At 38.6% G+C, this 26,082-nt stretch overlaps 1 protein-coding gene across 2 annotated transcripts; it reads right to left on the bottom strand.

The window, feature by feature from the left end:
- Positions 1–14,283: 14,283 nt before the first annotated feature.
- On the bottom strand, positions 14,284–19,485 carry CXCL13 (C-X-C motif chemokine ligand 13). 2 transcript variants are annotated; one of them, XM_031688929.2, is made up of 4 exons: positions 19,376–19,485; positions 17,471–17,603; positions 14,713–14,796; positions 14,284–14,446 (listed from the first exon to the last, which is right to left on the bottom strand). In XM_031688929.2, the coding sequence occupies exons 1-4, from the start codon at positions 19,437–19,439 to the stop codon at positions 14,392–14,394; spliced, it is 336 nt and encodes a 111-aa protein (XP_031544789.1). In that variant the 5' UTR covers positions 19,440–19,485; the 3' UTR covers positions 14,284–14,391. The 2 variants fall into 2 exon arrangements, with proteins under 2 accessions (XP_031544789.1, XP_072829495.1); XM_072973394.1 differs by having other exon boundaries at positions 14,284–14,443.
- Positions 19,486–26,082: the final 6,597 nt, after the last annotated feature.

Raw genomic sequence — 26,082 nt, 5'->3', positions numbered from 1 at the left:
TGTATGGTAAATTTCTAACGTAGATGTATGGATCTCAAACCCATTAAAAACAGCTCAACACCGTTAGCCATTTTAATTAATTAATACAAATTAAGACCACAAGAGATTATACAACTGAAATGTCTAAAGTTTAAAAGACTAGCAATACCAAGTGCTGCTAAAGACGTGAAGCAACTGGGAATCTCATGTATTGCTGGTGGGCATGCAAAATACTATAGCCACTTCTCAAAATAGTTTAGCAGCTAGCTTCTTAATGTAGTTAAATATACATATATCACGTGGCCCAGCAATCTCACTTCTAGGTATTTACTCAAGAGAAACAAAATCATGTTCCCATAAAGACTTGTGCATGAATGTTTATAGGAGTTTTATTCACAGTAGACCAAAATGGGAAACAACTTAAATGTCCATCAACTAGTGAATGAATACGCTAATTGTGGTATATCAATACAGTGGAATAGTATGTTGGTTAGTGTTGCCAAAAAGCTGGCCTCTGTACCCCGATGTCCAAATTGAGATTCAGAGGCAGAGTTCTGGGAGAATTTGAAGACAGCAGCTTTATTGCTTTCCCAGGCAAAGAGGAGTCACAGGAGACTAATGCCTCAGAAACTGTGAATCCATCTTGGGGTTGGTGTCATGATGTTTTATAGAAAAACCAGATGGAACAGAAAGGTGACAACAATCAGGGCATTTTCCGGGGTGCTGATTCTTCTTAATCTTGATAAATCTGTCTGGCGTCATGGAGAAACTCTGGAAGGTCTGTTCAATCTTCTGAGGCTATCAGCCCATGACCGCCTTCCTGGAACACAGCTTCTGGGCTAAAGGACAAGCTATTCTGGGTAGAGAGTATATAGGGAGTAGAGAGTGTAATGAAAGTGTTGGGGGCCGTTTAGCACAAAAGCAGTTGAGCACGTAAAGCAGAGATGGGGGTTTGTCAGAGAAAAGAGAAAAACAAGTTGCAAGAATTCTAAGTCAGAATACTCAGCCAACAGTTTTAGCATGAGGGAAGACATTTTGTTAGTTTCCTACTCTTTCATTAGTAACAACAAAGAATAAACTACTGATACATTCAACAAGATGATGAATCTCAAAACTATTATGCAAAGTGAAAGTAGTCAGACAAAAGGCTCTACATTGTATGGTTCCACTTATTTTGCATTTTGGAAAAAACAAAATTATAGAACAGAACAGGGGCTGGGCCTGTAATGGACTGAATGTTAGTGTCACTCCCAAGTTCATATGTTGAAAATCTACCCTCCAATGTGATAGGATTAGGAGGTGGGGCCATTCAGAGGTAATTAGTATTAATATGAGGCCGTAAACGTGGAGCCCTCCTGAATGGGATTAGTGCCCTTATAAAGGCCATCACAGAGCTCACTTCCGTTCTCTGCTCTCTTCCGTGTGCGGATACAGGAATTCAGCAGCCTGGAACCAGGAGAGGGGCTTCCACCAGAACCCAGTTATGCTGGCCCTCTGATCTGGGACACCTAGCCTCCAGATTGTGAAAAATAAATTTCTGTTTATAAGTCACCCAGTCTATGATGCTTTGTTGGAGCCGCCCAAGCTAACTAGGACAGGGGCTATTCAAAATGACTCTTGAACTGAAAACTTAAAGAGGGTGAATTTTACTGTATGTAAATTATAACAACTAACTTGATATTAAAAAAAACAAAGTTCACTAGATGACTCTAATGTACTGTGAGGGTTGAAAGTTCTTATCCTAGAGTAATGTTGAAAAACTTTAGTACCATCAAAATCACCTGGAAGATTTGTAAACACTTTTTTTCTCAAGTGTTCACCACCATGAACCAATTTTCCAATTCTCTGATACCAACTGGGTGTCCAACAATTCAATTAAATTCTGATGCTAATGGTCTGTACCTAGCACTGATGCCACAGGTTAAGGGCTTAGTCCCACAGGACTGCCTCTCCCCCCCCCCCACTTCAGATGCCAACTGCAAATGGGGTGCCCAGGCTACTCACATTTCTGCCTAGCCAACTACAAATTTGAAGATTCCCATGACTCCCCCCACCACCCCAGATTTGGTAATTTGCTAGAAAGACTCATAAAACATGGAAAAGTACTTTATTTACTATTTCTGGTTTATGACAAAGGATACAGCTAAGGAACAGCCCCATGGAAGAGATGCATAGAATAAGATATGGAGGGAGTGGGGCAAATTGTTTCCATGCCCTTTCCAGGTGCACCACCCTCCCAGCACCTCAGTGTGTTCACCAGCCCAGAAGCTCTCCAAAGCCTTTTGTAGGAGTTCTTATGGAGGTTTCACTATGTAGGTGTGGTTGATTAGATCATGGGCCATTGAGGATTGGACTGCACCTCCAGCCTGTGTCCCTTCCCTGGAAGTCCAGGAGTGAGGCTGAAAGTTCCAAACCTCTAATCACATGGTTGTTTCCTCTGGCAACTGACCCCCATCCTGAAGCTACCTAGGGGTTCGCCAGTAGTCACCTCATTAGTATACACTCAGGTAGGATTGAAAGGGACTCTTTGTGAGTAACAAAAGACACTCTTATCAGTCAGGAAATTCCAAGGGGTTTTGGAGTTCTGTGCCAGGAACCAGGGACAAAGACCAAATATAATTTTTATTATACCACAGTTTGTTAAACACTGATTGCTGGGCCCAACCCCTGAGTTTCTTAATCATTAGGTTTGGAGAGGGGCTTGAGAATATGTATTTTAACAAGTTTCCAGATGCTACTGATACTGATCTTCAAAGACTACATATGGAGGACCTCTGTCCTTGAGGGTCACAAGTTGTGTGATGTCTCTTAATTATTACGCTTCTGATTCATGGCCCTCCTCTTTCTCAGTTTCATCCAGTTTTTTGTTTGTTTGTTTGTTTGTTTATGTTTTTGTTTTGTAGACCAGCACATTGATTCTGTTCAAAAGGACCACCAAACTTTACCTCAGAGCAAGTAAACCCTGGGCTATATGTGAATAGAAAATATTGTGTGCCATTCCAGTAAACAAAGGATGTTGTGGCCATCAAGTCATCAGCTGCTACCGCCACCCCTGACAGAAAGCAGAGGGAGCTCATGATGGAGACGAGCAGGCAGCCCGGCTTCTGCTGTCACCCCCAGTGGCGCCCCCTGAGGGAACTCAGGATGGGAAAGAACAGGATACTGGCCCTAGATAGCTAGGTGCTTTTCAAAGGAATGATTTCAATGAGCCCAGACCCTTGCATACATAGAAAAGTACTGAATTCTTTAACCTGAGATGTCTGGTTTTCTTTAATTAACAGTAATCTTTTGATAATCCAACTACCTGGTCTTTGGGGCAAAACTCCTGTGTATCCTGGCTCCTCCCCCTCCTCTTTGGAACAATCTCTTAGTGCTATCTGAGGGGCTGCCTCCTGGGTTTGAGTTCTCAGAAAGTCTGGCAAATAAAACATAACTCTCAACTTATAAGTTATACACTTTATTTCAGCCAACATCTGTATATATCTCAACCCTTACCTGGAGCTGGGAGCAGTAAAATGGCACATCTCAGTGAGAGGGGAGAATGGTAGAAAGGAAGGTGATGGGAAATGGAAAAGACTAGGACAGAACTCATGCGGCTGGGTAAGCCATTTCCTGCTAAGGTGGGGCTGAGCTCCTTCAGTTGGGAGAAGGGAGAATTCTGCTTCCCTTGGAAAAGCAGAATCTTTTCCTTCTTGGGTCTCTGTTGGTCAGATGAGTGTGAGCAGAGCAACAGAGGCTCAGCTCACTTTGTGAGAGGTTCCATGTGTGGACTGAGGAAAATGCACAGCCTAAAAGTTGAGAGTTATGTGTTATTTGGCAGACATTTCTGAGGAATCGAACCCCTTCAAGCTCAGGATGACAGCCTCCCAGATCCCTGGGAGGGACTGCTATGAAGAAGTAGGGGAGGAGCCAGGATAGATAGGAGTTTTACAATAAAGACGAGGGAGTCAGAACATTAAAGATTACTGTTAAAGTAAACCAGGCATCTCAAGTTAAAGAATTTAGTGCTTTTCTATGTATGGGGGGAAGCAAACATTTGGGCTCACTGAAACCATTCCTTTGACAAGCACCTAGCTATCAAGGGCCAACTTCCTGTCCTTTCACATTCTGAGTCCCCTCAGGGTGCACCATTGTGGGTGGCTACAGACGCCCAGCTGCAGGATTGTCCTCACTGGGGGGCGGGGTGGGGGGCGGGCAGAGGAAGATGGCGGCAGCTGCTGATGACTTGATGGCTTCAGCATTCTTTATTTATTGATGTGGCTTGCAGTATGTTTCATTCACATTGCTCCCCCTTGGTCCTAAAGTCGACCAGTATTTTGAGAGACATTTCATGACCAATTTTGTCCCACGGTGCTAGGCTCATTCCTAGATCAGGTGAACATTCTGTCAACATGCCACTCAAAGTGCCAATTTTTGGATCAGGCCCTGTTGATTACCAAAAATTCTCTGGATCGCCTGTCTTACTAGTCTGTTATGATCCGGGAAATGTTTTTCCCTCGTTGCCCATTCCCATACCTAGAATCACACTATTACAATTATTCTTGCAGGGTTGTAATGTGATCTATTGTTTTTCAAGATGTTTAGCCATCTTGTCAGAGGCCTAGTTACACTCTGGGAAATGTAAGAGACAACATCTTATAAAATAGAATAAGTAATACAGTTAGGAACATTAATAAAGCCATACAAAGCATAACAATTTAGAAACCAAGAACAAATTAAAACAATGATTAGTATAACTAGTTGTAATCTAGTTGCAATAACCATCAAGTCCACAGGGGAGCCTGCTGGAGAAGTCACATTCTGGAAAGATCAGGTAGAGAGAAAAAGATAAATGTTTCCTTCTTGTTTACAAAGGCACACTTTATCAATTTGTTGTATGTCATAGAGTAAGAGGAAAGGTTTTATGGAAAATAAAGAATAAAGGCCAGTATGTTCCTCAAAAATCTCAAAAACCATAAGGTTATCAATCATATTTATCAGTTCATTCAGTTCCATGTAATTAATTTCTGTTTATCTGGATGAAGTCATCAGGTTTCCATTAGAGTTTCATAATTTACCCAGTTCAGAGGTATGATCTAAAAGTTATCAGGAACACATTTGTTTAAAAGTCCCTTTTTTTGTAAATCTTCCTGAAGATCTCCATTTTATAAAAACATCAGACTGAAACAGTGACTGTTTATATAAGTGCCAAGACTTAAAATGGCATGGTTAAAGATTTGATTATAATGCAATTGACAAGTAACTTAGATGTTTCTGACATACAATATTTTAAGATAATAATTAGAATTATGACTGATACTAGTACATATTAGATTTTTAGGAGTTTTATACAAATTTTGGAATAACTATATTAGTGGCTTTTATCTCTACAATATAACCTAAGCTTTATCCCCCATAACTTGACAATGTTTTTTTAAATAATTTAACATACCAGATAAATCTAGTTAGTTTAATATGTCTCTTTTGGATGTTTCAGAGGCCCTCTGATGCATCCCAAAGGTAGCTGGAGGTCAAAAGAACTTTAATCAAAGTTTGATATTTGGGAAGCTTATAAAAAATGTTTCAAAACACTTGGTCAGATAAAAATCATAGGTCACTGTGAAACAATATTTATTTACTCAACCAAAGTGACAATGGTTTTAGAAAGAGATAAAAATCACTTAAAGCACAGACACTCACACAATCTGTTATCAAAAGTAGCACTCTAAGAAACTTTGTTTTCTTAACATAGAGAATTAAAATCCAGTCTTATATCAGCTTGCTTTTAACAAAAACTCATTTACTTAGTCAATCCTGACCATACAAAAACTCTTTTTCTCAGAATTCCTTCTCCATAACCTTCTATCACTTTCTGTATCCGTATTATTTTATCACTTAATTCTCCCGTCTAGAAACTACCAACTCTATGTAGCAAAATGCAATTTTATCTCTTATACCTTCTTTTGCTGAAAACACACATTTTATTTTTCTACTGTATACCAAAATGTTTTCTTCATTATTTGTAGTAGATATATTTAAATAGCAAGTAGTAGACATATTTAAATTAGAACACTGAACTCTTAAAATCCTTACTTTCCAGGCAAAACTAGAAAATAAGCAATTATGAACTGTCTTATATATTAGCATTCTGTAGATTGACAAACATAAACACCAATAATAATTTCTAAACCCATGGGCTCCTTATAGAAAATCTCTCAGAGTGTCACCAAACATATTTATCAATAGTCCCAAATACCTTTAGCTTCTCTGTAACGGGAAGCCAATGTTTAGTAATTAATGTTTTAATTGGGAATGACCTAGTTATTTAATAAACTCCCATCATTTAACTTAATTTAGCACAAGTCTAGAATTTTAAGATACCAAATATTTGTAGCGATTATTTCAAGCAAAGATTTCTAAAATACAATTATTTTTAAAGCGTTTTTACAGCAAAAGCTCTTATCTCATTTGTGTTTAATTTACTTATAAGAATTTTATCACACCTCATTACTATTTTTTTTTACAAATCTGCAACAGATATAGCAAGATTTTATTTGACTTTCATTAAACCTAGGTACAGTAAAAGATTATACTTAATATTGATGACTCTAAAGATGTGCCTATATTAATTAGATCAACAAACTTAAACTAAACTTAATACCAGGTATTAACTTAATATTGCATATTTCCTAGTTCACATGAACCTGAAAGTCAATTTGGCCAGTTTTTATTTTAGAAATATTTAAGTTGTAAGCACTTACTTCTAAGTCAATTAATTAGATCTATTTTATAAATTTAATTTTGACATTTTTTAGCAGTAGAGATATCTCATATCTATAATGTATACACAGACATATAAACAGATAAAACTAGAGATCTCATAGCTTCACTTCAAAACTTAGTTATAAATTAGGTATTAAAATATAAACTTACTGCTTATAAATAACAGTTGGAATAAATTGAATTTGCTTGCTCAAATCACTAAGGCTTACTATTTATGGAAAAGACTTTTAAGATTTGTATTTGTCCTTGATAAAGTCTGAAGGACTTGTCAGAGTTTTCAGTTTTAAAATGCCAAACATTTTTTTTTGGTTTTATAATTAGGCTCAGTCTCAGGTCATTGTTTGTTGTATTTACATTTCTCATTGGTAAGACAAGGATAGTGGCTATTAGTTTCCCAAAGAACTTGTCTGTCACCTGGGTCCAAATGCATCTTTTTAAATTTGCTTTTTTGTTTCTGTGAGAAGATTCCTAAATAAACAGTTTTATGTTATAAAATTTTAGGGTTTAAAATATTGTATGTCAGAAACATCTAAGTTGCTTGTCAATTGCATTATAATCAAATCTTTAACCATGCCATTTTAAGTCTTGGCACTTATATAAACAGTCACTGTTTCAGTTTTTGTAAAATGGAGATCTTCAGGAAGAGTTACAAAAAAAGGGACTTTTAAACAAATGTGTTCCTGATAACTTTTAGATCATACCTCTGAACTGGGTAAATTATGAAACTCTAATGGAAACCTGATGACTTCATCCAGATAAACAGAAATTAATTACATGGAACTGAATGAACTGATAAATATGATTGATAACCTTATGGTTTTTGAGATTTTTGAGGAACATACTGGCCTTTATTCTTTATTTTCCATAAAACCTTTCCTCTTACTCTATGACATACAACAAATTGATAAAGTGTGCCTTTGTAAACAAGAAGGAAACATTTATCTTTTTCTCTCTACCTGATCTTTCCAGAATGTGACTTCTCCAGCAGGCTCCCCTGTGGACTTGATGGTTATTGCAACTAGATTACAACTAGTTATACTAATCATTGTTTTAATTTGTTCTTGGTTTCTAAATTGTTATGCTTTGTATGGCTTTATTAATGTTCCTAACTGTATTACTTATTCTATTTTATAAGATGTTGTCTCTTACATTTCCCAGAGTGTAACTAGGCCTCTGACAAGATGGCTAAACATCTTGAAAAACAATAGATCACATTACAACCCTGCAAGAATAATTGTAATAGTGTGATTCTAGGTATGGGAATGGGCAACGAGGGAAAAACATTTCCCGGATCATAACAGACTAGTAAGACAGGCGATCCAGAGAATTTTTGGTAATCAACAGGGCCTGATCCAAAAATTGGCACTTTGAGTGGCATGTTGACAGAATGTTCACCTGATCTAGGAATGAGCCTAGCACCGTGGGACAAAATTGGTCATGAAATGTCTCTCAAAATACTGGTCGACTTTAGGACCAAGGGGGAGCAATGTGAATGAAACATACTGCAAGCCACATCAATAAATAAAGAATGCTGAAGCCATCAAGTCATCAGCAGCTGCCGCCATCTTCCTCTGCCCGCCCCCCACCCCGCCCCCCAGTGAGGACAATCCTGCAGCTGGGCGTCTGTAGCCACCCACAATGGTGCACCCTGAGGGGACTCAGAATGTGAAAGGACAGGAAGTTGGCCCTTGATAGCTAGGTGCTTGTCAAAGGAATGGTTTCAGTGAGCCCAAATGTTTGCTCCTTCCTTTACATAGAAAAGCACTAAATTTTTAACTTGTGATGTTTGGTTTTCTTTCTTTTATATGTGTTTATACATGTATTTTTTTTTAAATTGAAGTATATTCAGTTTATAATGTTGTGTAAATTTCTGATGTACAGCATAATGTTTCAGTCATACATGAATATACATATATTCATTTTCATATTCTGTTTTCACCATAAGTTACTACAAGATATTGAATATAGTTCCCTGTGTTATACAGTATAAACTTATTGCTTATCTATTTTATATATATTAGTTAGTATCTGAAAATCTAAAACTCCCAATTTATTCCAACCTACCTCCTTCCCCCACCCATAACCATAAGTTTGTTCTCTATTTCTGTGAGTCTGTTTTCTGTTTTACATATGTTTGGTTGTCTTTTTTATTTAGATTCCACATAAAGTGATATCATATGATATTTTTCTTTCTCTTTCTGGCTTATTTCAGTTAGAATGACAACCTCCAGGTCTATCCATGTTGCTGCAAATGACATTATTTTATTCTTTTTTATGGTTGAGTAGTATTCCACTGTATAAATATACCACAACTTCTTTATCCAGTCATCTGTCCATGGACATTTAGGTCATTTCCTTGTCTTGGCTATTGTATATAGTGCTGCTATAAACATTTGGGTGCATGTGTCTGTTTGAATTAAGGTTCCCTCTGAATATATGCCCAGGAGTGGATTACTGGATCATATAATAAAGTCTATTTTTAGTCTTTTGAAAAATCTCCATACTGTTTTCCATAACAGCTGCACCAAACTCTATTCCCACCAACAGGGTAGGAGGGTTCCCTTTTCTCCACACCCTTTATCCACAGCATTTATCATTCATGGGCTTTTGAATGATGGTCATTCTGACTGGTGTGAGGTAATACCTCATTCAAGTTTTGATCTGCATTTCTCTGATATTAGTGCTACTGAGCATTTTTTCATGGGCCTATTGGCCATTTGTATGTCTTCACTGGAGAATTGCTTGTTTAGGTCTTGTGCCCATTTTTGGATTGGATTGTTTGGTTTTTTTCTTATTAAATTGTATTAGCTGTTTATATATTCTGGAAATAAAGCTCCTTTCAGTCTAATTTTTTGCAAGTATTTTTCTCCCATTCCATAGGGTGTCTTTTTGTTTTCCTTATGGTTTCCTTTGCTGTGCAAAGGCTTATAAATTTAATAGATCCTGTTTGTTTATTTTTGCTTTTATTTCTGTTTCCTGGGTAGACTGCCCTAGGAGAACATTGCTGAGATTTATGTCAGATAATGTTTTGCCTATGTTTCCTTCTAAGAAGTTTTTGTGTCTTGTCTTATATTTAAGTCTTTGATCCATTTTGAGTTTATTTTTGTGTATTGTGTAAGGGAGTGTTCTAGCTTCATTGTTTTACATGCTGCTGTCCAGTTTTCCCAACACCATTTGCTGAAGAGACTGCCTTACTCCATTGTATGTTCTTGCCTCCTTTGTCAAAGATAATTGACCAAAAGTCTGTGGGTTTATTTCTGGGCTTTCTATTCTGTTCCATTGATCTATATGTCTGTTTTTGTACCAGTACCATGCTGTTTTGATTATTTTAGCTCTATAGTATTGTCTGAAGTTGGGGAGGGTTATTCCTCCAGCTTCATTATTTTTCTTCAGTATTGCTTTGGCAATTCTGGGTCTTTTGTGATTTCATATAAATTTTAGTATTATTTGTTCCAATTCTGTGAAAAATGTCCTGGGTAATTTGATAGAAATTGTATTAAATCTATAGATTGCTTTGGGTAGTATGGCCATTTTAACAATATTGATTCTTCCAATCCAAGAGCATGGGATATCTTTCCTTTTTTTAAATTCATCTTTAATTTGCTTACTCAGTGTCTTGTAGTTCTCTGTGTATGTCTTTCACTTCTTTGGCCAGATTATTCCTAAGTGTTTTGTTTTTTTGGATGCAATTTTAAAAGGAATTGTTTCTTTACATTTCTTTTCAGATATTTCATTGTTATTGTAAAGAAATGCCGCTGATTTTTGTGTTAATTTTGTATCCTGCTACTTTGCCAAATTCTTTTATCAGCTCTAGTAGATTTTTTTGTGGAGTCTTAAGGGTTTTCTATATACAGTATCATATCTTCCCCATATAATGACAATTTTACCTCTTCTCTTCCAATTTGGATCCTTTTTATTTCTTTTTCTTATTTAATTGCTATGGCTAGGACTTCCAATACTACATTGAATAGAAGTGGTGAGAGTGGGCATCTTTGACTTGTCCCAGATTTCAGTGAGAAAGCTTTCAGCTTTTCACTATTGAGTATTATATTGGCTATAGGTTTGTCATAAATACCTTTTATTATGTTGAGATATGTTCTCTCTATATCCACTTTGGTTAGAATTTTTATCATAAATGGGTGCTGAATTTTATGAAAAATTTTTTGCATCTATTGAAATGATTATGTGACTTTAGTCCTTTCTCTTGATGTGTGGTGAGTCACATTGATTGATTTGCGTACGTTGAACCATCCTTATGTCCCTGGGATGAACCCAACTTGATCATGGTGTGTAATCTTTTTCATGTTTGTTGGATTCTGTTTGCTAATATTTTTTGAGGATTTTTGCATCTATGTTCATCAACAATATTGGCCTATAGTTCTCTTCTTTCGTAGTGTCTTTGTCTGGCTTTTGTATCAGTGTGATGGTGGCTTCATAGAATTAGTTTGGAAGTATTCCCTCCTCTTCAGTCTTTAGGAAGAATTTGAGATGGATTGATATGAGCTCTTCTTTGTATGTTTGATAGAATTCCCCGGTGAAGCCATCTGGTCCTGGACTTTTGTTTGCAGGGAAGCTTTTTATTGCTGATTCTATTTTCACTTCTAGTGATTGGTCTGTTCAAATGATCTATTTCTTGTTGATTCAGTTTTGGTGGACTGTATGTTTCTAGAAACATATCCATTTCTTCTAAGTTGTCCAATTTATTGCCATATAGTTCTTTATAGTATTCTCTTCTGATATTTTGTATTTCTGTGGTGTTGGTTGTAATTTCTCTATTTTCCTTTCTTATTTGTTTATTTGTGTCTTCTCTCTTTTCTTCTTGGAGAGCCTGGCAGAGGCTTGTCCATTTTATTTGTTCTTTCAAAAAATCAGCTCTTGGTTTGATAGATTTTTTACTATTGGTTTTTTTTCTAATCTGCATCTTATTTATTTCCTCTCTGATCTTTATTATTTCTTTCCTCCTGATGACTTTAGGCTTTGTTTGCTCTTCTTTTTCTAATTCTTTTAGGTGGTAGGTTAGATTGTTTATTTGAGATTGTTCTTGTTTTTTGAGGAAGGCCTGTATCACTATGAACTTTTCTTTTAGGATTGCTTTTGCTACATCCCATAGATTTTGTGTGGTTGTGTTTTCATTGTCATTTGTCTGAAGGTATTTTTTAATTTCTTCTATGATTTCATCATTGACCCATTGGCTTTTTAGTAACATGTTTTTTATTCTCCATGTCATTTTTTTTCTCCTTTTTTTCCCTTTGGTTGTTTTCTAGTTTCATGGCATTGTGATCAGAGAAGATGCTTGAAATAACTTCTATCCTCTTAAATTTGTTGAGCCTTCTTTTGTGCCTGAATATGTGGTCTATCCTAGAGAATGTTCCATGAGCACTTGAAAAGAATGTATATTCTGTGTTTTGGAGACATAATATCCTAAAAATATCAACCAAGTCCAACTGTTCTATTGTGTCATTTAGTATCTCCATTGCCTTATTGATTTTCAAGCTGAAAGACCTGTCCAATGATGTTAGTGGGGTGTTAAAATCTCCTACTATTATTGTATTCACATTAATTTCTCCCTTTGTGTCTGTTAGTATTTGTTTTATATATGTAGATGCTCCTATATTGGGTGCATATATGTTAATGAGTGTAATATCCTCATCTTGTATTGATCTTTTGATCATTACATAGGGGTCCTTCTCTATCTTTCTATATGGCCTTTGTTTTAAAGTCGATTTTGTCTGATATAATTATTGCTACTCCTCCTGCTTTCTTGTCATTTCTATTTGCATGAAATATCTTTTTCCATCCTCTCACTTTCAATGTATGTGTGTCCTTTACTCTAAAGTGGGTCTCTTTTAGGCAGCATATTGTAGGTTTTTATTTTATTATTCAATCTGCCACTCTATGTCTTTTGATTGGAACATTTAGTCCATTGACATTTATAGTTGTTATTGATAGATGTGTGTTTATTCCCATTTTGACCATTGTTTTCCAGTTGATTTGGTATTTCTTCTTTGTTCCTTTCTTTTCCTTTTTTTTTTTTTTGTGACTGGTTTGATAATTTTCTTTTGTATTAGCCTGATTTCTTTTCGTTTTTTGTGACTCTATTGTATGCCTTTGATTTGTGGTTACCCTGTTATGTCAAGTATGTTAACCCCTTACTGTATCTGTTTGCTTTAGACTGACAGTCATGTAGGCTCAAACACACCCTAAAAAGAACAAGGAAAAAAAAAAAGAAAGAAAAAGAAAAAGAAACAATGAAGAGAGAGAGGAAAAAAAATCTGTATTTTCTTGCTCCCATCTCCCACCCTTTATGATTTTAATGTCTTTTTTTTTTTTTTTGAGATATCTGGTTTTCTTTAACAGTAATCTTTAACGTTCTGACTACGTGGTCTTTGCTGTAAAATTCCTATATATTTTGGCTCCTCCTCTATCTCTTCAGAGCAGTCCCTTAGAGCTATCTGAGAGGCTGTCATCCTGGGCTTGAAGGGATTCAAATCCTCAGAAATGTCTTTTGAATAAAACATAACTCTCAACTTTTAGGCTATGCATTTATTTCAGTTTACAGAATCAATATAATGAGATAGTGAAAATGGGTTTTTGTTAGAGTTTGGGCATTTCTGGAAAAAATCATGATTAGTGTATCAAGGAGAAGAGGCTCTTGGAGGCAAGCATTTCCCTCTGTGTTAATATCAGGAACAACTTCACTTGCCCTTTGCCATGTAATTTAGGTCACAAATTAAAATGTAAGCAGCATGTAAAGAAAAATTAACATGATGAAATCCTACTTTTCATTATGAAGAGTCAGAGAATGACTAAATTTGAGTAAACCCTCTGTTAAGGATGAATTGCTCATAATTAAGTAAAATATTTGTGCACGCTTATTGAATAGCATTAGATTAATATGAAGCATTAAAGAATTGGACACCAGAGACCAAAAAAAAAAAAAAGTCTGTGCAAAATATGTGATTTTTAAAAAAGTTTGTCAAAGCAAATATATAAAAGACTACATCTAAAGATCGCCATTTAAATGCTTTTCCTGAATGTTCTATGAATTTAAATCTGGGGATCTTTAAATATTATCAGTTTTTATTTGTGACAATAAATCTTATAAAGGAATACTTTAAAAGTAGGACACTATTCTTCTCAATAGTGAGCTTTTAAATGAAGGATATCTATGATGTGGACCCTCTGTCTCTTGTCAGACTGAAATACCATGGGTATTCAGCTTTTCAAATCTCTTATGGAAGCTTGCTTTTCTTGGGGTGTAAAATGATTGAAACACATTCCATCATTTCCTCTTTAATTCAAGCCATATGTTCAGATTTGAGTTTTAAATTCTCATTCCTTTATTTTCTAGGAAAATTAAGCATTTAACAACAGGTATATTATTGAAAGAAACCTATACGATTTATAACTAAGTATCCTCAAAGGAACTTTCCTACCTCATGAGTAAGAATGCAAACTCCAAGATGTAAGGTACTATATTCAAAAGAAGCTCAAGATCACCCCGTCAGATTTTTTTTATTTTTACATATATTCTCATGCTTACTTGAATGGGAAAGATTTTTTCCTGGAAAAGATACAACCAAACACAAATCTAAAACCCAGAGCAGGAATGAAGGGGTAGTACAGGTGTCCTTGGTGGGGATATTGGCATCAGGTAGCCCTTTTCTTAACCGCTGGAACTGGTGAAGTTGAGGAAGCATTTCTTCTGTGAAAGTAAAACAAGAGAGTCATGGTTAGAGAAAGATGTACCAGAAACTAAGAGATATAGAATAAGGGATACTGTGCAAACTCATTCCAGTTTAGTTTACTGAGCAGCTGCTGGTATGAGTCACCCCAACTCCATCTGATAAGTAATAGTAGTGGAGAATAGGCATTTGTCTCAGGAATATTTCATAAATTTAAAATGGTCCCCATTTTGACTGCCCCTTCAGTACAACTGGAATCTGCAAACCCTTGGTATGCCTGGCTCACCTCTGTAACATTCTCCATATTAGTGTCTGTATCCATTTGGCTTTAGGATCCAAGCAGACAGTTGACTTAGACTTTGTCCAGGCTCTGGGGGAGAATAAATCAAAATAAAGTAGTGTTACATTTTGGTCAGTCCTGCACTTAAGGAAAGAGTTGAGTAAAAAAATAATGATTTCCACATGAAGTGAAATTGGAGGTAGGCAGCTTTGGATCTGGAGTAGGTGATTTATAGCATGAGATCTGATGAATAAGAGAAATACCATTTTGGGACTGATATGTGTGAGCTAGTGGAACTGAATACGAGTTGACAGAATCTCACACGTCAGAGGTTAGTATCTAGTTGACAACCTTTATGTGAATTGGAAATGGACCAAACAGCTGACTCCAAGGTTGGCTCACTTCTAAAGCTATATCACAATATCTTTAAAATGTGTTTGTCCGTTGAGCTTGGGAGAACAAAATAGACTATAGAAAACATTCTCTTGAGGACCTTTTATTTGGAAAAAGAAACCAATGAAATTTATCGTGGGAGAGGTTGCAGAGCTGATTGCTCTGAGTGACATCTGCATTTGGCTGAACCATCAGTGAACGAGATTTCCGATGCTCTATGAAATTAAGCAACAATAGAAGCAGTACCTATAATTGACAGCTGATATTGATCAAGCACTTACAATGTGCCAGCCACTGTGCTCAGCAGGGAACATGAATTATCTCAATGAATCTCACAAAAGTCCAGTGCTAGAGGAACTATTATTTTCACATCTTCAGATGAGGAACTTGAGGCTTAGGAAGTTTAAAAAAGATCGCATAATATTGCACAACAAACGCATAGTAGAGCAGGATTCAAATAATGGTTATGTGTTTCTGGAACCCACACTTTCAGCCACTGCTCTACATGCGCATGATCTGAATGGTCATCAAGTACCAGATACTGTGTGGAATGTTTTACCTGCAGTGGAAGAAGTGAGGTCTCACAGGTGACAGCCAACTGGGAGACTTTACTCACTGTTGGGGTGACCTCGAACAAAACAGCTTCTTGATGTGTCATTTATTTTAGCTATAAAATCACAAACAACAAGGACCCATCCATCTAACTTTGAAATTCCACCCTGGTAAGTTGAATCTCAGAGAGGTCAGAGATCATAGAACTGGGGTTCTTCAATAGAGCCTTCCAACTTGGTTTCTGAGTTCATGATAGAAAAACAGATTTCTGACCATCTGGACTCACAGCACTTTCACTCCTGACTGCCATGAGTTTCTCATAATAATTTGCGGCTGTTGTTTTTATATCTGGTTAAATTCCGAAATGCAGAATTTGATCAGAAGACACGAAATCAAATTTTTGTCACTTCAAGACGATTGAAGTCAAACTAGAGAAAATTAGGATGCACTGCTTCCCCTGGTTGAGAGATGAGAGACTTAACTCAAGAGAGAGAAAGTGTAATGAAAAGAAAGGAGCCTCGTTTTTCTAGACAGTCACAGAAACTGCTCCCAAATAGGTCATGGCTAGATTTCACATTTCTGAGTTTGAAGGCAACAGTCATGGTTTAGTCAAAACGTTCATTGTCAAAGGCAGTAGTGAAAGTACAATGCCTTTTGAATGAAGAATTTCCATGCTTATTTTTGATATCCCGTATTTCCTGGTTATAAGTGGACCCAAAGCACAGACACCAAAATAAGACAAACCAAAAGTGGCTGCTTCCAAACGCCTCAAAAGTCTGAAGCAGCCCAAGGGGAGATCTGCTGACGAACGCCAAGCCCCGTGGGGGTGCCCTGAAAAGGATGCCCTGCCTGTACTCTGAAGTGCTGTGGGGCTGTGGTTCATTCAGGGTGGATCCAGGAAGACGAAATCACAGTTCTAAGCAGGGACGGGCAAAAGATCTACAGGCCCCATTCCAAATACTCAATGCGACAATTCAACATTTGGTGAGCCTCTTCTCTAGGCCAGGTACAGGATGAAGCACTGGCAATAGAGAAATGAATAATGTCTGATCCCCGACCCTAAAGAACTTATTTTCTAGTGGGAATGAAAGAGAACAAACCTGATTGTTTCAGCACAAAGATGCCACAACAGTTGCAGCTAACAATTAACTGAATATTTACCACCGTGCCTGGCACGGTACTAGGGGCTTTCCCTGCAATGTGTAGTCTCATGTGATGTTCCGTGGAGACTGCTCTGATAAAGCCATCCACATAGCTCTCTGGGAGTACAGAAGAGGGAGGATCATGGAAGGAAGGGGTCATGGCATTTCAACAAAAGAAAATATCTAAGATCTTGCAGTCACTACTATCCCCTCAGCCTAACTTATAATCAGAGTTATGGGATCAAAGCGGATAGAACCTAAAGCTAAAAGACAGTTCCACAAAATGGACATTTCAACCAAGGGCTGTTGTGGGTACTTATCTGCTTGCTCTTTAACTTCTGGGGAACAAAGTGTCTGCTTCTGCTAGCAACTGGAATTTGGCAGGTAAGAGTCTTGGCTCTGTCCCTTTCTAATGGTGTGCCTCAGGGCAGTTAGTTAACCTCCCTAAGCTTCCGATTCTGCATCTTTAAAGGACTGATAACAGTAGACATACCTCAATAAGGCTGTTGAAAGAATGAAACGTGTGAATGGGCATAAAGCATGTTCATTAGCTCCAGACCCATGCAAATAAGTACTTAACAAGTATTACTGATTCTTACTATTAGCTTGAGAATGAATTGCTAGCACCACTCAAAGTAAATCACTTTGAGGAATCATACATATTTATTATGACTTACATTATTTCTTTCTTTGGACATCCGTTCCCAGGGGGTGAGATTTCAAGCTTTTGGATGAAGCGGATAGGGTAGGATTTAATGGTCTCTCGCATGCATCTACACTTTAAGTCTGTGTTAAGGGTCTCCAGAACACCTATAAACACAGAATTGGTTATTTTAATCTCTTTGGAATATAATTCACAACTAGAACTTAATCAGCAGTCTTTCATACTGTGTATTTAAAGATTTCTAACTACCACATATAAAATAGATAAGCAACAAGGTCCTACTGTGTAGCACAGGGAACTATATTCAATATCTTGTAATAGCCTATAATGGAAAAGAATATGAAAAGGAATATATATTTGTATAACTGAATCACTATGCTGTACACCAGAAATTAACACAACATTGAAAAACAGCTCTACTTCAGTTTTTTTAAAAAATTAAAAATTTCAAGTCGATGCTTCCACCCTATGCCTTTAGTTTCTGTATTTCTGCTTGTCTTGGCTTATTTTCAAATATTTTCTACCAAAACCTTAAAGATAGAACTAGCTTTTTAAAAACACAACACTTACTGAAATTTGTGATAGCGTTATGTTGGTACTCAGGTGGTGGTCCTTATGATAATATTTGAAAATTGCCACTGTGAGTTCTTACAACCGTTATTCTTAAAGCAGTTATAAAATTGACTGATCTTCATTCCCCACACATAAAAACAGAGGACAGGAACTCATTACTGAGTCCCTGGAGCATGAACCAGCAGTAACAGAGTTGTCTCTCTCATCACACCCTCGCCCCACCAGCCCTCCCTGTCTCTCCAAGGAAATGCCACAAAAGATATTTATTGTTTTTGTTTAATATGTTGGTCCTCCATTTCAGTTGCAAATCAATACCAAACAAAAGCTAATAATGAAAATTCAACTCTTTGTATTCAGCAATAAAAGCTAATAGCACTGGATATTTTTACAGGTAACCCACCTCATGCATTTTAACCAATTCTACCTTCTTTAACCCCAGTGCCTACCACTCTGTGTGACGTGTATTTGCAAATAAAAAGGACCCGACTCTTAGGGCCTTTACAATTTAGTGGGGGAAACAAATGAACAAGACCTAAAATACCACACAATGTTGTATTTCACCTGCAGTTCAGGCTGCCTGAATGAGAACAGGGGACTTTGACAAGAGCAATGGAAAAGCTTCAGGGAGGAAGAGAGAGATGAGGGTCTTGAAGAATGAAAGTAACATATGAAGCAAAATAAAAATTGGAAAAAATCCTGCATTTTAAGAACCAAAATTAGTCATCTATACCTGAACAGAGTGTATCATCCCACACATACATCAGATTCCTTCAGCTGTATAAACATTTACCACACCAACTGGATATTTACCTCTTTACACAAAGAAGACCTCCCCATTTTGACTTGGAAATCTGCTTCTCTGCAGAAAATGTGTACTTAATATCCCTATTACAATGGTTCACATCAGAGCTGACTGTATAAAATTGCAACAAACGTTCCCTTTGGGAGACCAACAGGTTGAGGACAATAGTTTTTAAACCCTATAAAGGGTTTGGTCAGAAGGGGTATCAGTAAAAGGCACAATGAAGAAGAGATACCTGGAAAGAATGAGTTATAGGCAGACCTGAATCTGAAAAAGGCTAGAAATAGGCAAACCAAGTGTAAGTCACATGGACGTTGGACCTCCAGTATCTCTTCCTTCTCTGGGCCACAATCTCAACAATATAAATGTTTCCAGCCCCTAAGGTTAAATCCATAAGCACCTAACTTTTAGAAATCTAGGAGCAATTGAACAGCTTTTCCTCCTTCATTCTTACTTCCCCACATTTTCTAATTAAAAAAAAAATGAAATGGCTGAAGACCATTCCCATTTAAACACAGTGACAGCAGAAGTGAAAGTTCTCACCATGGACTGGAGAGAGGCTGCAGACCAGCAGCAGGAGAAGCAGAAATCCCAGGGTGAACCTCATTCTGCCTCAAGGTGGAGTTCAGACTTCAGCTCTGAGTCTCAACTGTGGGTTCTCAGCACGGACACTCCTATTTATTTGTACCAGTAAGGCCCTCCCCCTGCATTTGTCTCCAGTAGGTCAGCTGCATCATCAGTTTTAAAAGCCCCCAAAATTGCTAAGCTTGCTTTTTTTGAACTCTTCTTGCAAATTTTATGAATTGGCTTCAGAGCACTATTAGTGTAACAAAATATTTCTTGAAAACGTAGGTGATACATGGCAGGGGTGCTGCAGGAATTTGGGGGTGCTCTGGGATCGAATCAGTGGTTGTGGCTTTGATTGCTTCTCTAAGTGAAGGGTCAGTGGACTCTCTTAGTGGTATTTGAATATATCCTCCAGGAAATCAGGGACTCTGTCAGGCACATCTTTGTGTTCCTAGCACCTGCAGGAGAGTCCAGCCTTTGATAGGTGCTCAGTAAGTGGATTTGTGGATCTAATGAAGGTCTCCTAATATACAGACCCCTATGCTGACGAGGTTACTGCTTCTTTACCAGACTTTTCCACCTCTTATCTGACAGTCTGAAAGATATGATTACATATGTAGTCTCACCATCATGGGAATCCTGGAAGGGGGCAAGGGTGTGTCCCTCCATGGTGTGGCTGTGTCTTGATGAAACGAGGGAGGCAACAGCTTCACGGAAGAGAATCTTTCTGGCTCCAGCAGGCAAGGTATTGAGCTTGAGAACCAGGTGTCAGTGGATGGTGTCGTTAGAATTTCATCAGATTCTGAACCCCATACTGCAGATTGTTTAATAAAGCATATGTGCAGTTTGATTTTGATCTGGCTAAGTAGCCCATGGGCACAATCAGCCCACAGCCTTAACTCACTTTCTAGGGGCTCTTTGATTAAAAAAAAAAAAAGAAAAATATGTGGATAATGACTGGCCTGATCTAGAGCACCACTGGGCTGCCCTGGGACATGTGTTCCAAGTGCAGATGTGTGAAACCAGACCCGTGGAGCTGCTGAAAAATCAAAGATTTGGTCTTCCTGGTGTGGCTTCCTAAACAATTTGATTTTTGCTACTCAGTCAGCATTGTGGATGTTGAGCATCTTGGATGCTCCTGTGTGTTTGGGGTGGGGGTTGCAGTAATGTCATATGCCCTTCATGGACCAAGCAGTCCTCCAATTGGCCTGAATGACTGTAGTGCCTGGGAACTTAGTCTTGAGGCAGCCCATTCCACTGCTGGGCAGTTCTGGTTGTTAGAAAGTTCTACCTTCTGTACAGGTGAAAGCCACTTTCCTACTGGTTCAGTCACTTTGTACTAATTCAGCCCTTATCACCATATGAAAACACTTGCTCTTTCATGTGGCAGTATTCCAAATATTTAAAGACAGGGTGTGTGAGCTGGGTCCCCCAGGATGCATATGCTGGGGTGCATGTTGTAGTAAAAGAAGTTTCTCTTCCTTCCTTTCTTTCTTTCTTTCTTTCTTTCTTTCTTTCTTTCTTTCTTTCTTTCTTTCTTTCTTCTCTCTTTCTCTCTTTCTCTCTTTCTCTCTCTCTTTCTCTTCTTTCTTTTCTTCCTTTCCTTTCCTTTCTTTTCCTTTCCTTTCCTCTCTTTCTTCTCTTTCTTCTTTCTTTCTTTCTCTCTTGTGATAGATCAGCGTAGGGAGGCAACAGCAGTGGGCCTGCCAACTGACGGCAGCACTGCTCTGACAGTCCATGACAATTCAGCAGGATCTCCTAAGAAAAGGCTGTGTATCAGAGGAGCTCCATGACCAGCAGTGAAGTCCAGCCCCACCACCCCGCCGTGCTCAGTCCTTGGCCGGGGCCCCTCAGAAGCAGCCTGGTCTCTGTAGAAAGTTGAAGCCCAGCCTGATGGTGTCAGCACCTGGAGGCTGTCAGCCAGCTGCACTTCTCCCCACTGGCCAGCCCTGTTTCCTTGAGGGAGATCTGTGCAGTGAACCCCCATGGCTATCACACAGAGGCTAAGGGCACAAACTGTGCAGTCTCCCGGTCAATGGCTTTGGACAGGTCGCTTACTTTTTCTAGGCCTCAGATTTACCAGTTTTTGTGTAGGGATAATGCTAATTTTAAAGGATTGTTTGGAGAATAAAGGCATCTAGTACATGCAGAGTTCTCATGTGTGCATGGCAGATAGAATGCGTCCAAAAGCTTTATACCTGCCTGCCCCAAGATAAGACTGGAAGATGGGCAGCTCTGTAACAGCCAGATGATTCTAGAAGTTTCAAGTCAGACTCTCTGTGATCTCATTTACAATAGGGATACACATTTCAAAAACTCTGAAGCCAAGAAGAAAAATGTTTTAAATCAATAGATTTAGGGCACAAATGGAAACATTTTATTTTTTAAATAGTTTTTATAGACATCTTTGTTCGGAAACATAAAAACATATCACTTAGTTTATATCAAACCTGATTTTTATGATCAGATATGTAAAAACCTAGAAAAAAATGAGAAAATTATGGGGAGGATTTTTTTCCATGACTTTGAAATCAAACCAGATTTTCTCTCAGACCCAGGAAAACCTGGGTAGTGTTGAGTAATTCAGTACTCAAATTGTGGTCCATGGACTAGATCCTCTTCATCGGAGAGCTCGTTAAAAATGCAGAATCTTAGGCTCTGCATTCTCATGAGATTCCTAGGTGATTTGAACGTACCTTAAAATGTGAGAAACACTGGTTTAGTATAGCACGAGCCATCCACATATTCAAACTGTCTTCAGAGAAGTGTTTGTACAAATCGTCTCATTGGGGTTTGATGCACAAATTCGTTAGCGAAAGTGGACAGGACAGACATACTCACTGACTGCTCAGTGCACAGCAGTGACAGTGACAAGAAGAGAATTCTCTCTCGAGATACCAAAATGAGGTGCCACTAAAATAGACAGACGGCATAACTGACCAAAGCATCTACCCATGCAGCTAGTCAACAGGCATTGAACAGAAGGCCTATGACAGTCTAAGATGATTAAAAGAATCAAAACTTTAATAATTTTACCTTGCTTGTGATGTAATAGGAGACAAGACAAATGCTGTTGTGACCAAGCTGAGAATATTTTCTTTCATGCCACTTAAAAAGCAACTCAGCTAGAAAAGAAAAACTTGCTCTATTCTGTTAACAAATGTTTTAACCCACTGACCATCTGATATTTACTTCAAACTTTCAGCACAACAGGAAAGTATTACAACCTAGCAGGTAAGAGCTCAGGTTCTGAAATCAGACTGTCTGGGTTTGCATCCTTGCTCCAACACCAACCTGCCTTGCTACCACCCACAAGGCTCTGTTCCTCCATGTCATTGGCACCAATAACAATCATACCTCCTTTGAGAGTCCTGCAGGGAACATTAACGGTGACGGCAGAGTGCTGTGCTCAGTGTTTGAGCAAATAGAAAACACTCAGCCAGTTAGATTTTTTAACCTATGTGAAAACACAAAAACTTATTGCTTATTATTTTTAAAATTTGATTTGATTTTCTTTTATTGTGGTAAGAACACTTAATGTGAGATCTACCCTCTTAACCATGTTTAAGCATACAAAACGTCCCTGTTGTTGGCTCTAGTCCAGTGTGGTACAGCAGGTCTCTAGAGCTTAGTCAGCTTTCTTAGGAAGCAACTGTGGCTTAGTTTGTGAGTCAGGCTCCTGACATGGATTAAAACGTCACGGAGGTTTCTACTGGGCATATATGATGCCTTATTTCTAGGTCTCTGGCCGAGAAGCTGTTCGTCTTTGAGACTGATCACTCACACTCGGTTTTTACCCATTTGGAACAAAAATATTGATCTCCTTTCCCCAAGAATCTACCTGTGGAGTTTTATATTAGTTACAAATGTACTGAAGTTTTACAAAGGGAGTATTTTGCCTTTTGCCATCATTTTCATCTTGACCGAATTGTTTATGACAGCCTCTTGTTTGCTAGACGATGGTTTCAAGACCCGTAGCTGTGGAAAAGGTATTTTTCAAAGTAATGAAGTTCATATTTCAAATGTTACTCAAGTTCATCTCAAATACAGTGAATCCCAGACAAACCTAAAATGTGTTTTATCTAAAACTTCTTTCCTGTGTTAGGGTGGTGATTTTCCTGAAGACTGCTAGGTGGCGGTATTACTCACAAAAACAGCCTGCAGAAAGGGAAAGGCGGGGCCACAGGTAAAGACCCTGCTGACAAGAGGGCTGGGTTGCAAATTATTTCAACGGTCAAATCATTTTTTTTAATTTCATTTATTGCTTTTTTAAAAAAAATTAAATATTGTGAGTCTTGAGATTTTTTTTCATGAGGCTGAAGTGTTCATCAAAGAGGAGAGAAAAACCCCTAAAAATCTGAAGTAATCCAACAAATTCTGGGCCCCGTCCAACTTCTTGGCCCTGAGGTTACAAAGTCAGATTGTGCATCAATTCTTTGGCCTGCAATTACATTAAGCCTCAGCAACAGATGAGTGTGAAGTTTCCATGATTAGAAAGTTTTCTAGCAGTGAGGCTACCGAATACCAATAACAAGGTGATGGTCAAGTTTTCCAGCACAGCACAGTGAGCAGTAACAAAATAGTCACCTCGTTTCTCCTGCTTGGATTCTATAACGTACATATTGTCTCATCATCTGCTTTATTCTCTTTCACATCTTTTCCCATCTTTATGTTATTACCACGTATGGAGTGCTGGATGTTATAAATAAAAGCCAGTGGTTTCATTTTCTGCCAAGAGTACCCTGGTTTAATTTTGAAAGTTTTGAGCATATTACTCTGTGCTTTTAATGGCTGCTGATCCTCAAACCTCAGGCACTCCCGGGTAATCCTCTTGGCCTCGTACTCCTTTGCCAGTGTCTCCACTTTGTCTAACCGGACATTAAGACCCTCTTCTCACTGTGTACTCTCTCCCAAGGCAAGCATGTCTCTTCCCTACTTCAAGTTTAGATGTAAGTCCACTTAGTTGGTATCTATCCAGTACCCTAGTGGTCGTTGCTTCATAGATACATCTTAAATCCCTTCAACCAGTCATATTCAAAACTGAACTTAGTTTCTCTAAAATCTGCTTTACCTCCAGTATTTCTGGTCTTAGGAAGTGGTCTCATTCACTCAGTTGCTCAGAAACCAGTAAGTCATCTTTAATTCCTTCACCTCCCTTAATCCCCATATTTATTTGGTCTCCAAGAGCTGCTGCTTGTATCTATTCAAGTGTCTTGGTTTTGTCCACTTTTCTCGCTTTCATCCCCACCTCTTATTCCAAGCCGCCTTTGCCTTTGTTAAAACTCCTGCAATGGCCCATTAACTGTTCTCTTTGTATTCCCTCTCCCATCCATTTCCCACCCCCATCCATTTCCCGCCCTGCAGCCAGAGTACTGTTTCCAAAACACAGAGTTGCTCCTGTCATTGCTCTGTTTCAAAGGTTTCTCACCGTCCTTATGTGGATCAGCCCTTCTGTGGAGCCTGCTGTTGTTTCCAGTTTCATCTCTTGCCCCACTCCCTTGCTCTCCACCTAACTTTTCAGACGGATTGGAGGACCCTTTGCAATCACTCTGCCTTCCACTAGGGGGCTGAAGTTTACAGGTTGAACACCTTGTATAAGGACTTCAATTTTGTATTCCAAGTGAGTGCTTCCTTCCTCGTTGGCAGTGGCTGGATTTTCAAAAAGTGTTTTCCCCGCATAGCTCTATTCCTATGGCTTCATTTATGTTTATTCTCAACAATAGGGGTTGTATCAGGACTAGAAATGGAACGTGGATATTTTTGAAGTTTAGAGTTGGGTAACCCCCTCCCCGCTCCTAAGTAAACCATATTTACCTTGGAGTCTCAACTTGTTCGTGTATAATGAAGAAAAAATTTCTCCCCAAACCCCCAACTCTACCGAATTGATGTTCTCTCCTGCTGTGTGAGGCATCTTGCCCGGATTTGATAACATCTTTTGGCCATTTTTTGTTATTCAAATAATCATTTCTTTGTTTACTGGGAAAAAAAAAATCAATACTGCATGATTCAAAGCACTTCTCTTCTCTTCCAGCCAATGCAGATGAAAACTGACTAGAGGGTTTGGAGTGTGTGACAGAGGCATAGTCTGGAGGTCCTATACCTCCCCTTTCTCTTCCAGGCTTGTGTGACTGTCAGGGAAGAGGGAGGGGGGCGGGAATGCTTATCTTCCATGGCAAGCTGGCAGCCCCCACCCAGCGCGTTACTCATTACTGCTGCCCTGTTATGGATGCTTCTATCATTGCGGATGCCTGCTGTGTGGCATGGCTGGCTCTCTCAGGGAATCCTTGAGTAGCCCCCCTAATGCACAGCTCCCTAACGTGGGGGAGCGAACTCTGAACTAACTCCTTCCATAACTCTCCAGCCTCTGCCACAGGGACATAGTCCACAGCCACTTTTTGCTTGGATCCCCTCACCCCATGCCAGACCTTTTGGAGGTGGAATACTGGCAAGATGGCCAAGGCTGGTTATCTGCTGTGGTATCCACTCAGCCCACAGAAGATTAAAGGTTGTGCTGTGCTAGCCAGGGGAGAAGCAGGCTGCCTCACTGGTACCTCCTCTCTTAGCATCATTGGTCCCTGTTTCCCCTCTCTCCAAGCTCCAACAGCATCAAGTCCTCTGTCCTTTAGTGGCTTGCCACTGTTCAGAAGAGAGGAGAAGGAAGAGCTTCTCTTACACACCTGGCA

The sequence above is a fragment of the Vicugna pacos genome, chromosome 2 (genome assembly GCF_048564905.1).
Source record: "Vicugna pacos chromosome 2, VicPac4, whole genome shotgun sequence".
NCBI classification, from domain to species: domain Eukaryota; kingdom Metazoa; phylum Chordata; class Mammalia; order Artiodactyla; family Camelidae; genus Vicugna; species Vicugna pacos.
This window is presented reverse-complemented; position numbering and strand designations above follow the sequence as displayed.